Source organism: Morus notabilis, unplaced genomic scaffold (genome assembly GCF_000414095.1).
Source record: "Morus notabilis unplaced genomic scaffold, ASM41409v2 Scaffold699, whole genome shotgun sequence".
Taxonomy (NCBI): Eukaryota; Viridiplantae; Streptophyta; class Magnoliopsida; order Rosales; family Moraceae; genus Morus; species Morus notabilis.
In genome coordinates, this window is record NW_010360714.1 from 136,003 (window position 1) to 152,248 (window position 16,246).

A 16,246-nucleotide genomic window follows, 5' to 3' on the forward strand; every position below is an offset into this window, starting at 1 on the left:
GATCAACAAATCTACATGTAGCATGTTCATAATTATATTCGATACTATTCAAATAACATGTCATGATACTAATATTATTTGAATAAAAAATAACATGTCATAATACTAATATTGTTTGAATCAAGCTGGGATCCTGACCACGTTTAAACCTTATAAAGCTTCCTTTTTATATTAAAAAATGTAATATGTTAGAAGCTTTTTTATGTAAAACTTGTTTATTTATATATCTTTTTAATATTTATACAATAAAAAAATATTAAAAATATGTTATAATATAAATTGTTATAATTTTTATAATACTTCTAACGATATCCATATTTTTTCTGAAATTTATGTAAAATTGGTGTATATTTTCTTCCTTATCTCTATAATCAAGAAAATATCCCAGAAAATTCTTTAACAAAAAAAAAGAAAGAAAAAGAAAATTCTAAAAAAAAAATTTTGACCGTTATTTTTTCCCACCAATTATTCATAAACGGGTCATGATAACCCGATCCATTTCCATCACCGGCAGGGTAGGGTTAGGCAAAGAACCGGGTCGGATTTCCGTGAACATTCCGATCCGTTCACTATAAATACAAAAAACCCCGATTGGGACTAGAGAGTGAAGAGTTCCTCTTTCGTTTTCGCACGATATTCTCTGCAGACTCCCAAATTTACACATTATTACACCCATAAAATTTAAAGAAAATATACACAACAACAACTATATCTATATATGTATGTATTTGTATATCGAGTGTATATGTAATCAAGTTCACCCTAGAAATTCGTTAATTTTCCAATTGTGATTTTTTTCTCGGTTTCAGTCGACATATATGGAGGCGGTCATGGATGAGCAAGCACCAATCCATGCCCAAGGGCAAGGCGTTTCTCCTCCGCCGCCGCCGCCACCGCCCCCGCCGCCGGTGCCGGAATCTCAGTCTCAGGGCGGAGACGATGGGGAAGAGGAGGAAGAGGAAGCGAAGAATGAAGACGACGAATTGATTGCCAAGGCTCAGAAGCTCATGGAGAAAATTACTTCGTCGCCTGATAACCCTAACCCTACCGTCCTCCACGCCCTCGCCTCACTTTTCGAAACTCAAGAGTCTCGGTAATTTTTTTGATTTTTGACTTTTAATTTTCTTGGTGTTTCAACCGAACGAATTTGTTCGTGTTAAGATGTTTGTGGGTTTTGCATTTGGCTGATATTCGATCGTCTATCCCGTTCTGTATCATTTTCAGTGTTGTATGACTTTCTTGTTCTGGTCAGTGAAGACTGAAAACTATGTCGAGAATATCATTGAGACAATTGAGGTTGCAGATTTTAATCATGGGATGTCTGTGTTATCGTATGATAGCTCGTGTTAGGTTCTTTTTTCTTTTTGATCATTTCTATCTCTTATATTGTGTAGACAACTATATATGTGTGCGTGCGTGTATTTTTCTTCATTTTCTCTATTATTATTATTATTTTTTTTTGTGTTCAAAGACAGTATTTCAGCTACAGACGTCACATTTCCAAGCCTACTTCGATCAACCCAAGATTGGGTTTCACTTGTTAATTAATTTAATGCCAAGTTGTACTCAGCTGAGACCCTTATACAGTCTTGTGCTACGTACATGCCTTGTCTATTGTTGCGAAAAAAGTTTAGATTCTCTCATTTCTAGTAAAATAGAAAGCAAGTAGAAGTATTTACGAGTCATATTTGGGCGAAATGGTTGCCTTTTGATGCTTTTAACTAGGGGAGGGACTTCTGTTCCTTGGCCGGTTTCCATATGTTCTTTCTTTGGCTGCAGCCATAAGGTTTAGGTTGTAGAGAATAGTTTGGCATTTAGCACTCTCGCCTTTTGGCACGTATCAATAGGAGCCACTTAAGGGAGTCTGTATTCCTAGAGTTTAGACCTATCACGCTTTGCTTTTGATCTTAAATCAGCCTGCGTTTAGAGCCTGATAGTTATTGTCTCTATGCCTAGGATGATTTGGCTAGTTTCTATATGTGTATATTGTGATTTTCATCTTCATTACACAAGCTGTGTCTCATTTATCAACGTTTTGTTTGGACATTTGTTACTTTAATTCATCAAGTCTTTGATCTTAACTTTTGTCCCAAATATATAAAATTTTAATTGCAGATTCATGGAAGAGAATGGTCATGCCTCCAGCAATAACCGTGCTTCTCATAATATTGGACGGCTAGGAACCTTAGTTAGGGTAACTTGTTATTTGGCAATAGGGTTCAGTAACGAGTATATGAATTTACTGGATTATTTATTGTATGGAATTTGTTTCCTAAACTGCTCTCTTTTGTTCAGGACAATGATGATTTTTATGAATTGATTTCTTCAACGTATCTATCAGAAACAAGATACTCTGTCTCTGTCCAGGCAGCCGTTGCAAGGCTTCTTCTTAGCTGTTCAGTAACATGGATTGTAAGATTTTTTTCCTTCTTTTCTTTTCCCCCTTGACTCAATTGGGTTGTTATCTATTTATTTTTGTTTTTTTAAAGCTGATTGCTTATGAAATGTGGCAGTCTCCTCACATGTTTGACGAAACAGTAATCGACAATATCAAACATAAAGTGATGGATGAGACCGCCAGCTTTTCAAGTGATGACCACAACTCAAGGCGTGATTTTGGGAGAAAGGAGGCCTTAGATTCTGAAATGTTGAAGACCTATTCAACAGGACTCCTTGCTTATTTTCTTGCTGGGTATGCTTATATTGTGGATAGTTTATTTTTCCTTTCTTGTTATATTTTTAGTCGCTATTTTATTTCACATTTCTAAAAGTTTTTATTTGAATCAGTGGAGGTCAAATTGTGGAAGATGTTTTAACATCTAGATTATCTGCCAAGCTTATGCGTTATCTTCGTGTCCGAGTCCTGGGAGAGGCAAGTACCATTCAGAAAGATTCGGGTCACTTAACCGAAAGTAAGAATGCTTCTAGTGCTATCTGCATAAGAAGTAGAGATGAAAGTCGGAGCAAGGCTCGGCAGGTTTTGGAAGCTACTCACTTTGACGACTCAAGAATTACAGATGAAAAATCTTTAGATGATCAAAGTGTAGAGAGGGATAAGGAAGGAAGCATGTGTCGTCAAACATTTGGAGAAGACTGTTGGGTTGATGGTGGAGAACCACCTGATGGTGGTGATGAGGAGGAGAGATGGCATACGCATGATATACCAGAAGGGAGGTCAAAGTTCATGGATTTTGATGAAAATGGGAGAGAAGACCCCGCAAGGCGTAAACTTAGTCGTGTAAGATCTAGAGGAAAGGGGGGCAGGTTTAATGAAGGGCCTATTGAAAATGAACAAGTGCTGACCTCACCAGGATCAGGTAGCCGATTGGGACAAGGGCGGAGTAATAGAGACAAAGGCGCATCAAAAAGTGCGGATGTGAAAAAAGTATCAGATGCTAAAAAGTACTTGGGCAGAAATACTTCTGATGTTTATTCATTGGAAAGAGCGGATAATGATGACTGCTTCCAAGGATGCAGAGTTGGAACTAAAGACATCGCGGATTTGGTAAAAAAGGCTGTTAGAGCTGCTGAAGCTGAAGCTAGAGCAGCCATTGCACCTGAAGAAGCCGTTAAAGCAGCTGGTGATGCTGCTGCTGAGGCTGTCAAAAGTGCAGCTTTGGAGGTTTGTAAACTCTCTCTCTCTCTCTCTCTCTCTCTCTCTCATGATTTTAAACTCATCTAGTTCAATAATTTTGTGTTGTTTGCTATCAATTCTTGCAGGAATTTAAGACTACAAACAATGAAGAAGCTGCAGTTTTGGCTGCGTCCAAAACAGCTGCTACAGTTGTTGATGCTGCCAATGCAACTGAAGTTTCAAGGTAGGTGATTTCACATTTTACTTATGATACGTGTAGTTGATGGACCACTTTGTAACCTCCCATTGGTTGATTCAGGAGTGCTAAAAGTGTTGAAGCTGATGCTGTGAAACCAATCGCCACAGAAACAGAAACGGACACAGAAACCAATGTGGATGTTGAAGAATATTCCATTCCTGATGCTGAATCCCTTGCAAAGTTGAGAGAAAAATACTGTATTCAATGCCTTGAAAGTCTTGGAGAATATGTTGAAGTACTTGGACCTGTATTGCATGAAAAGGGTGTAGATGTTTGTCTTGCATTATTACAAAGGAATTCAAAAAATTCAAAGCCATCGGAGGTTGCAATGCTCCTGCCTGACATAATGAAGCTCATATGTGCCCTGGCTGCTCACCGGAAATTTGCAGCATTATTTGTGGATAGAGGTGGGATGCAGAAACTTCTCGCTGTCCCCAGAGTTGCTCAAACCTTCTTTGGTCTTTCTTCTTGCTTATTTACCATTGGTTCTCTCCAGGTAATGACACAGTATTAACTTCAACAAAGTTTAAATACATAGTGTTCTCCCTGCTGTAACTTTCATTCTGCTCATTTGCCTCTCAGTACCACTCATTCATTTTTTTTTTCTTTTCAGGGGATTATGGAACGTGTTTGCGCTCTTCCCTCGGATGTTGTACACCAGTTGGTTGAGTTAGCTCTTCAGCTTCTTGAGTGTCCACAGGATCAGGCCAGAAAAAATGCTGCGTTATTTTTTTCTGCTGCTTTTGTTTTCAGAGCTGTCCTTGATGCTTTTGATTCTCAAGATGGCTTACAGAAATTACTGGGTCTTTTAAATGACGCTGCATCTGTAAGATCAGGAGTAAATTCTGGTGCATTAGGGCTGTCTAGTGCAGGATCATTTCGTAATGAGCGGTCACCTGCAGAAGTTCTGACATCATCAGAAAAGCAGATAGCTTATCATACTTGTGTAGCTCTGCGGCAATATTTTAGGGCTCATCTTCTTTTAATTGTAGATTCTCTTCGTCCAAATAAGAGCAATCGAAGTGCTGCTCGGAATATTTCAAGTGCAAGGGCAGCTTATAAGCCACTTGACATCAGTAATGAGGCTGTGGATGCAGTATTTCTGCAACTTCAGAAGGACCGCAAGTTGGGTCCTGCATTTGTAAGAACTCGATGGCCGACAGTCGAAAAGTTCTTGGGCTTTAATGGCCATATCACTATGCTGGAACTATGTCAGGTATAAATTTTTTAGTTTCCAACCTGGCCACATTTTGAGGCATTTCGTTTAATTTTCCAGTCTTTTCTTGTGACATTGAATTTTAATTTCTGCAGGCCCCTCCTGTTGAGCGCTATTTGCATGATTTACTTCAATATGCATTGGGTGTGCTTCATATTGTTACACTTGTACCTAGCAGCCGCAAGATGATTGTAAATGCCACGTTGAGCAATAATCGTGTGGGAATAGCTGTTATTTTGGATGCAGCTAGCGTTGCTAGTAGTTATGTGGACCCAGAGGTAAAGATCTTTTATGCATCAGTTAGTGTCGACTTTGCGCTTTGTAGTGCTGTCTTATCATTAACAGATATTGTAACTGTTTGTTTGTATCTTTGCAGATCATTCAACCAGCACTAAACGTATTGGTCAATCTTGTTTGTCCTCCACCTTCAATCAGTAATAAACCTCCTTTACTAGCTCAAGGCCAGCAGTCTGTTGCTCCACAAACCTCAAACGGTCCGAATGTCGAGAGTAGAGATAGAAACATAGAGCGTAATATGTCGGATCGAGCTATGAATGTGTCCAGCCAGAATGATCGTGGTGGAGACTCTGCTACTACTGATAGAGGCAGTGCAGCAGCACATGGTTCCCAATCCAACAGTACCAATGTACAAGCTCCTCCTCCCACACCAATTTCAGGGTTGGTTGGAGATCGTAGAATATCTCTAGGTGCTGGGGCAGGTTGTGCTGGTCTTGCTACGCAACTAGAACAGGGATATCGCCAGGCACGAGAAGCTGTCCGTGCCAATAATGGTATAAAGGTTCTGCTCCATCTCCTCCAACCACGCATATATTCACCTCCTGCTGCTCTGGATTGTCTTCGTGCACTTGCTTGCCGTGTCCTACTTGGTTTAGCTAGAGATCATACTATTGCCCACATATTGACAAAGCTTCAGGTAAATTACTGATTTCAGTTATTTGGTTGATTTTTTTTTTTTTTTTTTTTTTTTTTTTTTTTTTTTTTTTTTTTTGACCCAGCCAAAAAAATCAAAAAAAAAAAAAAAAAAAAAAAACAGAGAGAGAGAGTTGGTGCAAAGCACAAATAATAATTTGTTAAAAAAACAAATATCTGAAACCAATTTGACTTTATGAGGCGAGAAGCTGTTCGCTTAACATTGGTTTGGTGATGCATTAATATTGTTCAAACAAGTTTGTTTTTTTTTTTTTTTTTTTTTTTTTTTTTTTTTTTTTTTTTTGAGCCAGCTCAAAAAATCACATCAAAAAAAAAAAAAAAAAACAGAGAGAGAGAGTTGGTGCAAAGCACAAATAATAATTTGTTAAAAAAACAAATATCTGAAACCAATTTGACTTTATGAGGCGAGAAGCTGTTCGCTTAACATTGGTTTGGTGATGCATTAATATTGTTCAAACAAGTTAAACATGATATGGCCGTCCTTCTCAGTTTGAGGGATCATTTCTCGTCTTAAATGGTTGGCACATGAAGAGAAAAGACAATAGAGTAATATAGATGTATATGAAATATTTCATAAAAAAAAAAAGATGTGGATGGAATTATTACCGTCCTCAGTTCATTTTTTAAAGATTTCTAGTCATATTGGTTGTCTCTTTAAAAAAAAAAAAGAGAGAATTATTAGCTTTCTTCATGTATGTAATTAATGTCATGACTAATCACAAGTTTGCCTTTTAGGTTGGAAAAAAGCTATCAGAACTAATTCGAGATTCAGGCAGCCAAACACATGGAACTGAGCTAGGGAGGTGGCAAGCTGAACTCTCTCAGGCAGCAATTGAGCTAATTGGGGTAAGCATTTCTTTTGTGTCTCCGAATATCTGGGTTTGCTCGCGGTATCATTTTTTACCGATCAAATCATTATTTTTTTCCTCTCAAACATCCAGTCAATCAATTTATGATCGGTTTTTCCATATTTTTTGTCTACTTGTAGATTGTGACAAACTCAGGACGTGCCAGTACATTGGCAGCCACTGATGCTGCTACCCCTACACTAAGGCGCATAGAAAGAGCAGCTATAGCTGCTGCCACTCCAATCACTTACCATTCCAGGTACTTGGTGCTTTCTTGCTCTAGCTATGGAATAAATTCTCTGATTTATTCTTCTTCCTTTGTTGTTCCGCTATTGAGTTAACCTTATTTTCTTCTCTGTGCTCTGCTGGAAATTTCAGGGAACTTTTGCTCCTAATTCACGAACACTTGCAGGCATCTGGTTTGAGTGCAACAGCCTCGTTATTGCTGAAAGAGGCGCAATTGGCACCTTTGCCATCATTGGCAGGTCCTTCATCTTTAGTGCAACAGGCTTCCACACAAGAGAGCTCCTCCACACAATTTCAGTGGCCCTCTGGTCGTACTCCTAGTGGATTTCTCACCAATAAATCAAAGCTTACTGCAGTGGATGAGGATACAAGTTTGAAGTGTAATACCAACTTGTCTTTTTCAAAGAAGAAGCATTTGCTTTTCTCACCAAGTTTTGGTTCACAGTCGAGAAATCAGGCTCACTCGCATGATTCTCACCTATCATCAGTCAGGAAGGTCTTCAGTGCCTCAAAACAATCCTCTGTATCTACAAGTGTATTAGAGCCTCCATTAGAGTCCTCATTGAAATGCAGTACAGATACAGACTGTCAGTGTAAAACACCAATCATGTTGCCAACGAAACGAAAGGTCTCAGAATTAAAGGACATTGGGTTTATGTCTTCCTCTGGCAAACGTCTCCATACTGGTGAGCAAGGACTTAAATCACCTGGTTGTCCAACACCAAACACTGTCCGTAAAAGCAATCTATCAACAGAAGCCTTGGGTTTCTCCACTCTAACTTCTAGCTTGCTGCGAGATCATGGGCGTTTGACAGCAGGTTATTGTCCATCAGACTATTTGGATGAAAGTTCACATATTGGCATGGTGACACCATCCTCCTCCCAAATTTCACTTCAAAGTGATCCTCAGAACACTAACACGGAGCGGTTGACTCTAGACTCTCTTGTTGTTCAGTATCTAAAGCATCAGCATCGCCAGTGCCCTGCTCCTATAACCACACTTCCACCACTCTCTCTCTTACACCCACACGTTTGCCCTGAACCAAGACGCAGCGTGGAAGCCCCAGTAAATGTAACAGCCCGGCTTGGTACGCGCGAGTTCAAAAGTAGTTACGGTGGGGTCCATTGTAATCGCAGAGATCGTCAGCTTGTATACAGCAGATTCCGGCCATGGCGACCTTGTCGGGATGATTCTGGCGCTCCTTTAACATGCATTACTTTTCTCAGCGACTCCTCTCATATTGCAGTAGGAAGCCACTCTGGAGACATCAAAATTTTTGATTCATTTAATAACAGCATATTGGAGAGTTGCACGGGCCATCAGTCTCCTGTAACAATTGTGCAGTCCTATCAATCTAGTGAGACCCAGCTGCTACTTTCTTCAAGCTCCCAGGATGTGAGGTTGTGGGATGCATCTGCCATCTCAGGTGGGCCCATGCATCCATTTGAAGGGTGCAAGGCTGCAAGGTTTAGCAACTCTGGTGATGTTTTTGCAGCCCTATCTACAGAGCGACGAGAAATTCTCCTTTATGATATTCAGAGTTGCCAATTGGTGTCGAAACTGTCAGATACATCTGCCATCTCAACAGGCCGAGGGAATTCTTATTCCCTCGTACACTTTAATCCTTCAGATACAATGGTGTTGTGGAATGGGGTCTTATGGGACAGACGGGAGCCTGATCCTGTTCATCGCTTTGATCAGTTTACGGATTATGGTGGCGGTGGCTTCCATCCTGCTGGAAATGAGGTGTGAAATTGCTTAATGCGCTGCCACTTAATTTATAAGTGAATGATTTTGTTGACTGCTGATTACCTGTTCAATACTTCAATTTCTATTCCTAGAGTGCATTTAAAGTGATGTAAAAAAATTACTCCTCTTTGCATAGCCCAAAGCATAGAAGGACGATTATAGACCTGAAAAAGTCTGACATCATGATTATTTCATTGTTTTTTAGGTGGCTGACCATTTCTATTTTACTTGTCTTAAATCTCCTTGATATTATATAGTCTTGCACTCTTGTACAAGTTTTCCTCTTGGACCTTTTACTAATAACTACATTTTTGACAGGTCATTATAAATTCTGAGGTTTGGGATCTCCGGAAGTATAGACTCCTTCGAAGTGTGCCTTCACTAGACCAGACAACAATAACTTTTAACGCACGCGGTGATGTAATCTATGCAATTCTTAGGAGAAATCATGAGGATGTGATGTCAGCATTTCACACCCGCCGGATGAAACATCCCCTCTTTTCTGCTTTCCGAACAGTGGATGCAGTTAACTACTCTGACATTGCCACAATCCCCGTTGATCGTTGTGTCCTTGACTTTACAACGGAGCCTACTGATTCCTTTGTTGGGCTGATAACAATGGATGACCAAGAAGAGATGTATGCTTCTGCTAGGGTCAATGAGATCGGTCGCCGAAGGCCAACCGATGATGACTCTGATCCAGATGATGCCGAAAGTGAGGATGACGACGACGATGACGATGATGATGATGACATTGACCCTATACTTGGTCCGGGTCTTGATGTGGATGGTGATAGTGATGCTGATGATATGAGTAATGATGACGATGATGACAGTATAACCGATCTTGATGACGATGATGATGACGGGGATTTTATCATGGATGAGATGGATTTTGATGGTGGAGGTGGAATACTGGACATTTTGACAGAGGGCGATGATGATGGAGATGATAGTGAATTGATGGAGCCCTTTAGTAGTGATGAAGAGGATTTTGCAGGCAACGGTTTTGGTTATTGAATACGAGAGGTCATAAATAGTTGAGGATTTTACTAGTTGGCCAGATAAATGTAATTATTGGTTGGGGATGGTTGTTTTGTTTACCATCCAAAAAGACGATCAATTTTATTTTAATACACATCTTTTGTTCTCTTTCAACCCAATGGGTGGTTGTTGGTACAGTTGAACTTGTTTAGAGTTATTGTTTTTTGGGAGAAGGTGGGAAATAACATTGGTAAAGGGATTAGTAAATTATAACATATTTATTAAAAATATTAAATTATAACATAATTTGATATTTTAAGTTTTAAACATTATTAAAAATTTAAAATTACTCTTAAACTTCTTTTTCCATCTCAATCCTTCTCCCTAAACATTTTTTTTTATAAAAAATAGTAAATTATAGCATATTTTTTAAAATAGGTAGATTATAGTCAAGTCCATTATAACTGTCTCCAGCGATCGAAGACTATTTTTCGACAATCTGTGATCGTTCTTCAATAACTATTTTTTTGACAACTGTTTAATACTGTATTTACTAGTAAACACCGTATTTATCATTTAATATTGTATTTATTAGTAAATGCTATAGTTACCTGAAAAGTCGACCGGTGACTCCGGCGACCGTTTAAAGCTGTATTTACAGGTAAATATCGTATTTATTAATAAATGTCGTATTTACTAGTAAATATTATATTTACTCAAAAATTCGGTCACTGACTTTTGCAACCATTTAACGTTGTATTTACCAATAAATATCATATTTATTTGAAAATTTGGGCACCGATTCTGACGACCGTTTAACACTGTATTTATTAGTAAATATCGTATTTACCAGTAAATACTTTATTTATGAGTAAATATCATATTTATTTGAAAATTTGACCACCGATTATGGCGACAGTTTAATACTGTATTTACTAATAAATACTATATTTATCAATAAATATAACATATTCCAAATTATAACTACTAACATATTTACATGTAAATACAGTATTTATCATATTCAAAAGTGTAATTACTAGAGTGTTTAAACGTATTACAATATTTATCAGATAAAAACTTGTAACTATTAAGGCCTCGTTTACTTCGCGGATTCGAGTATTCAATTCGAGCTGAGATGTGACATTTTATGAGAACTTTTTACTATAAAAACCTAAAATTGAAAACTCGAATCAGTGAAATAAACGAAGCATAAAATATTTACTAATAAATACAATATTTACTATATTTAAAATTAAAATTATTAAAATATTTATTAATAAATACAGTATTTTATAACTACTACAATATCTGTATATGCAATATTTATCGTATTCAATTTTCTAATTACTAAAATATTTACCAAATTTCAAACACAAACATAGACAAATCCAAAACAAATTATTCTCAGATTACAGTCACAGACTCATACCACAAACTCATATGTAAATCTGAGATTAAAACGAAGATCAGTTACGAAAGTGAAAACCTCAATGATTCTCAAAACCTCAAACCTCAAATCAAGTTTCAAACGTAGGACAATTACGAACGAAAAGCGGAATTCCGAAATCAAAAATCAAAACTCAATACGAAAAAACACAGAAGCAGTGGAATGAAATTCGTGTTCAACTAATCAAGAGGAAAATGAAATTCGTCTTCAACTAATCAAGAGGAAAATGAACTGGAATGAAATTCGTCTTCAACTGATCAAAATTCGACGTATGTATGGCCCATAATATGGCTGCCTTTCCTCTTTTTTTTTTTCTGTTTTTCCTAAATGTTTCTTCATGGAGTTTTCTCATGAACGAGTTTCTGGAAGAAGGAAGAAGAAAGAATGCGAAGAAGACAGAAAACAAGAAGTTGCTATATATTAAAATGTATTGTCTTAACTCCTCAGAAATGCAAAAGGTGCCTTTTATATTAAGGCTGCAGGACTGATATTAGGGTAAATAAATTGATTACTAAGCCCATAAAATAAAGCCCAAAAAACAAATCTAACAAGGCCTAGTAACCCATCTTATCATCCGCCGCAAGTGCACAGGCCGAACGAGGACAGTGAGCTTGGAACGAAAAGCTAGGAACTCTTTGTGAGGAAGAGGCTTAGTAAACACATCAGCAATATAGTCAGGAGAGGGAACGTGCTGCACCAATAAGGAACCCTTGACCACACGATCACGAACAAAGTGATGGCCAACTTCAACATGTTTAGTCCGTGCATGCATAATGGGATTAGCTGCAAGATATGTTGTGCTAAGATTATCACAAAAAATAGTGGGAACAGAAGCTTGAATGATGTGCAGCTCATGGAGAAGAGACTCAAGCCAACTGATTTCAGCAGCAGCATTGGCAAGAGCCCGATATTCAGACTCAGTACTGGAGCGAGAGACCACCTTTTGTTTAGAGGAGGACCAAGAAACAAGGCAGTGACCAAGGTAAACAAAGTAACCACCAGTACTCTTACGATCATCAGGACAAGAAGCCCAATCGGCATCCGTGAAACATTGAAGAGAGAGCTCAGGGGACCGATGTAGTAACAAACCATGGGATGGAGTGGCTTTGAGGTAACGAAGGATCCGTTTCACAGCTTGCCAATGGCAGTCGGTGGGACGATGGAGAAACTGACAAGCTTTATTAACAGCAAAGCTAATATCCGGGCGAGTAATGGTACAATATTGTAAGGCTCCAACAATGCTACGGTAGCCGGTAGACTCAGCCAAAGGCAAACCATCTTGAGATGAAAGAACCGGGCCAGAAGCCATAGGTGTTGTCATAGGTTTAGCATCAAGCAGGGCAGCCTTGGATAAGAGATCTTGAATATATTTTTCTTGGCATAAATGAATTGTATCAGCATGACAAGTAACTTCAATGCCCAAGAAATAATGTAAGGGCCCGAGATCTTTGATGGCAAACTGCGATTGTAAATATAAAATCAAAGCATGAATGAGGGAGTCAGCACTGCCAGTAAGAAGAATGTCATCCACATAAACTAGCACAATCAGGGTGCCCTTAGGACCATGAAAATAGAACATGGATGTATCAGCAAGCGAAGCAGTGAACCCCCATTGAAGTAAAGCAGAGCTAAGCTTGGTATACCAGGCGCGAGGAGACTGTTTAAGCCCATAAAGAGATTTATGGAGACGGCACACAGCGGTAGGATTAGAGGAATCAACGAAACCGGGCGGTTGCTGCATATAAACCTCTTCAATGAGATCACCATGAAGGAAAGCGTTTTGCACATCTAACTGGCGAATGGACCAACCTCTAGATAAGGCAATGGTGAGAACGACGCGGATGGTGGTGGGCTTAACAACTGGACGAAAAGTCTCAAAATAGTCAAGACCTTCAGTCTGATTGAAGCCTTTCGCAACCAAGCGTGCCTTGTAACGATCCACAGTACCATCGGGTTTTAACTTGATTTTATATACCCATTTACAACCAATGATGGTGTGACTCGGTGGGAGGGGCACAAGAGACCATGTGTTATTCTGAACTAGTGCATTGTACTCAGCATTCATAGCACCAATCCATTCCGGATGGTGAGAGGCTTGCTTATAACCGGTAGGCACACTGAGGCCTACTTGGAAGGCTTTTGGTTGAAACACGCCTTTTTTCGCTCTTGTAGTCATGGGATGCACATTAGAAGGGGATGTGGGCTTATGCAATTGAATATCAGGCAATGCAGTAAACATATCTGAAGCAAATGAAGGTGGTGGAGCATGTTGAGAACTAATAGATAAAGTAGGAGAAGGAGGAGAAGGAGGAGAAGGACCATGGGGAAAGGAAGAATGAGTAGAAGAATGGGAAGGGGAGGAAAGAAACTGAGTAGAGACGATCGAGGTGGGAGACGAGGACACGGAGAAAGGAGTAGGGAGTGGAGGACTGGCGGGGATAGGACAGGGAGAAGATGTAGGAGTAGAAGTAGGGAAAAAAGGTAAAAAGGAAGCAAAGGAAGTAAAAGACTCAGTCGGCATAGCGGGGCTAGTCTGAGAGGAAAAGGATTTGAAAGGAAAATATGACTCATTAAACACCACATGGCGAGAGACATATATTTTACTGGAATTGTAATCAAGACACACATAACCCCTATGTTGTGAGCTATATCCTAGAAACACACACTCCACAGATCGGTATTGTAATTTGTGAGCATTGAAAGGGCGGATAAATGCAAAACAAGAGCAACCAAATACACGTAAGGAATCGTAGAGTGGCATTTTATTATGTAAGAGTTCATAAGGGGACTTATGATGTAGAACCAAGGTAGGCATTCGATTAATTAGATAGACAGCCGTTTGAAATGCATAAGGCCAATATGCTAAAGGCATGCTAGAATGAGCCATAAGGGTCAAACCAGTCTCGACAACATGACGATGTTTTCGTTCGACCCTCCCATTTTGTTCTGGTGTAGCTGGACAAGAGAGTTGGTGGAGAATACCAAGGTTGACAAGAAGCATCTGGAGTGAAGTGGTGTGTAGCCCCAGAGTCTAGATACCAAGATTGGTCCTGAACAGTGCTTGTAGTGGCTGGATCAAGGAATGGATTCGCAGAACCAAGCTCTGTTTCTGAGGATGCAGTGACATTGAAGGCCTTCATAGCTGGTAGTTTATAGCTCACATTAGTCCGCTGATAACAAGTATACGCAGTGTGATTATCTTTGCCACATATCTGGCAAGGAGATGACCTAAAAGGTACTCCTGGTATTTGTTTAGAACGACCAGTCAATGGGGAACTTGGTGGTTTGCCGAGTAAACCAACTTGAGGTGAAACATTGTAGAACGGCTTGTGAGGAGCTCTATTAGAATATTGGTAAGGACGGGGCTGAGAAGTCTTTGAAGTGGGTATGGGAAAAGTGGTAGCAACATTGGCTTGAAGGGAGCTAAGCTGAGTAGTGGCGTGTTGTCGAGCAAGTCGAGCCTCAAAATTGAAGAATAGGCTGTGAATCTGCTCAACAGGTGGTGAATCTGAGCGATTACTCACCGACTCAACAAATGGGTTATACTCTTGGTCAAGACCATTGAAGAAATAAATCAGGTGATCTTCTCTAGACACCAGGTGCCCAATCGATGCCAAACAGTTGCAGATTTTCCTAATCTTCTGAACATATTCGGCGGCAGAAAAGCCATCTTTTCTTAAGGTCTGGAGCTGAGTCCTCAACTCAGTAACCTGAGAGAGAGCAGCAGATGCATACATTTGAGCCAAACTTTGCCAAATTTCTTGAGCCGTATCAAAAAGAATCTGAGACATAACATCTTCAGAAACGGAAGCATAAATCCAACTCATTAAGAGACGATTATACATGTCCCAAAGTAAAAATTGAGGATTACTCTGCTGTTGATTCAGATCAAGAAAACGAGCTGGGGGTTGCTGAGTCCCATTAATAAAGCCTTCCATACCATTTGCAATTATCACGTTCAGTAGTTGATTTTTCCAAACTAAATAGTTGTCAAAGTTGAGCTTCACAGTAAGGGGTTGATTCATAGACGGAGGAGGAAAATTAGCAGGCTGAATAGGAAGATATTGAGGGAAGGTAGGAGGATAGTTCGGTTGGAATTAGATTTGGGTGTTTTGGGGAAAGAATGTGGGAATAGTGTTTGCAGCGGAATACAGAGGCGTTTAGAGGTTAGATCTAGGGATTGAGGTTTGGTTTAGATTGAAATTTCTTAGTGGAGGAGTGGTTTGATTTGGTGAACTCTGATTTGCTATGGAAGAGGAGGAAGGTATGGTGGTTGCAGGTGGAGCTGAGGTTGCAGGAGTTGCCATGGATCTAGGCTCTGATACCATGAACAAGTTTCTGGAAGAAGGAAGAAGAAAGAAGGCGAAGAAGACAGAAAATAAGAAGTTGCTATATATTAAAATGTATTGTCTTAACTCCTCAGAAATGCAAAAGGTGCCTTTTATATTAAGGCTGCAGGACTGATATTAGGGTAAATAAATTGATTACTAAGCCCATAAAATAAAGCCCAAAAAACAAATCTAACAAGGCCTATTAACCCATCTTATCATCTCACAGGCTAACGACTTTTTCCAAAGAGCATCCATCAACTCTGAAATCCACATATTTTCATCCATCCGTTTTTGCATTTTTCATGTCAAGCTCTCCTCAAATCAAGTCGCTCATTCTCAGCGAGAGTTGTAGAAAAGAAAAGAAAAAGGAAAAAAAAGAAATCAGCTTGAGTAGTAGTGCAAATCAAAATCCCTAATTAATATGAATAAAAAGAAACTCATGAAATAACTGCAAAATAGCTCAACTCAAATCCAAAATGTATCTATTCTAATTTTTGTTTGTGATAAATGGGAAACCCTTTCTAATTCCTTCATTTTCTTCTCTTTTTGGCTGAATAGCAATGGAAGAACTCAGAAGCATAACACAGCCTCCCAAATCTGGTGCGAAGTCCGGGACACTGCACTCTTTGCTAAGCAG

At 39.2% G+C, this 16,246-nt stretch overlaps 1 protein-coding gene across 1 annotated transcript; it reads left to right on the forward strand.

Annotated features, from left to right (window-relative positions):
* Nucleotides 1-634: 634 nt before the first annotated feature.
* Nucleotides 635-9,925, forward strand: LOC21398028 (DDB1- and CUL4-associated factor homolog 1). Its single transcript, XM_024165035.1, has 14 exons — nt 635-1,093; nt 2,116-2,194; nt 2,296-2,412; nt 2,514-2,692; nt 2,788-3,622; nt 3,721-3,818; nt 3,894-4,329; nt 4,447-5,049; nt 5,145-5,327; nt 5,426-5,983; nt 6,736-6,846; nt 6,989-7,107; nt 7,227-8,841; nt 9,163-9,925. Exons 1-14 carry the CDS (start codon nt 819-821, stop codon nt 9,862-9,864), a joined length of 5,910 nt encoding a protein of 1,969 aa, XP_024020803.1. The 5' UTR covers nt 635-818; the 3' UTR covers nt 9,865-9,925.
* Nucleotides 9,926-16,246: the final 6,321 nt, after the last annotated feature.

Excerpts from the sequence above, each read along its gene's own strand:
- LOC21398028 (XM_024165035.1), top strand. The coding sequence starts at position 819 with ATGGAGGCGGTCATGGATGAGCAAGCACCAATCCATGCCCAAGGGCAA. Across the intron at positions 2,195-2,295 it reads GGCTAGGAACCTTAGTTAGG|GACAATGATGATTTTTATGA; the intron begins GTAACTTGTTAT and ends TCTTTTGTTCAG. Across the intron at positions 3,623-3,720 it reads TCAAAAGTGCAGCTTTGGAG|GAATTTAAGACTACAAACAA; the intron begins GTTTGTAAACTC and ends CAATTCTTGCAG.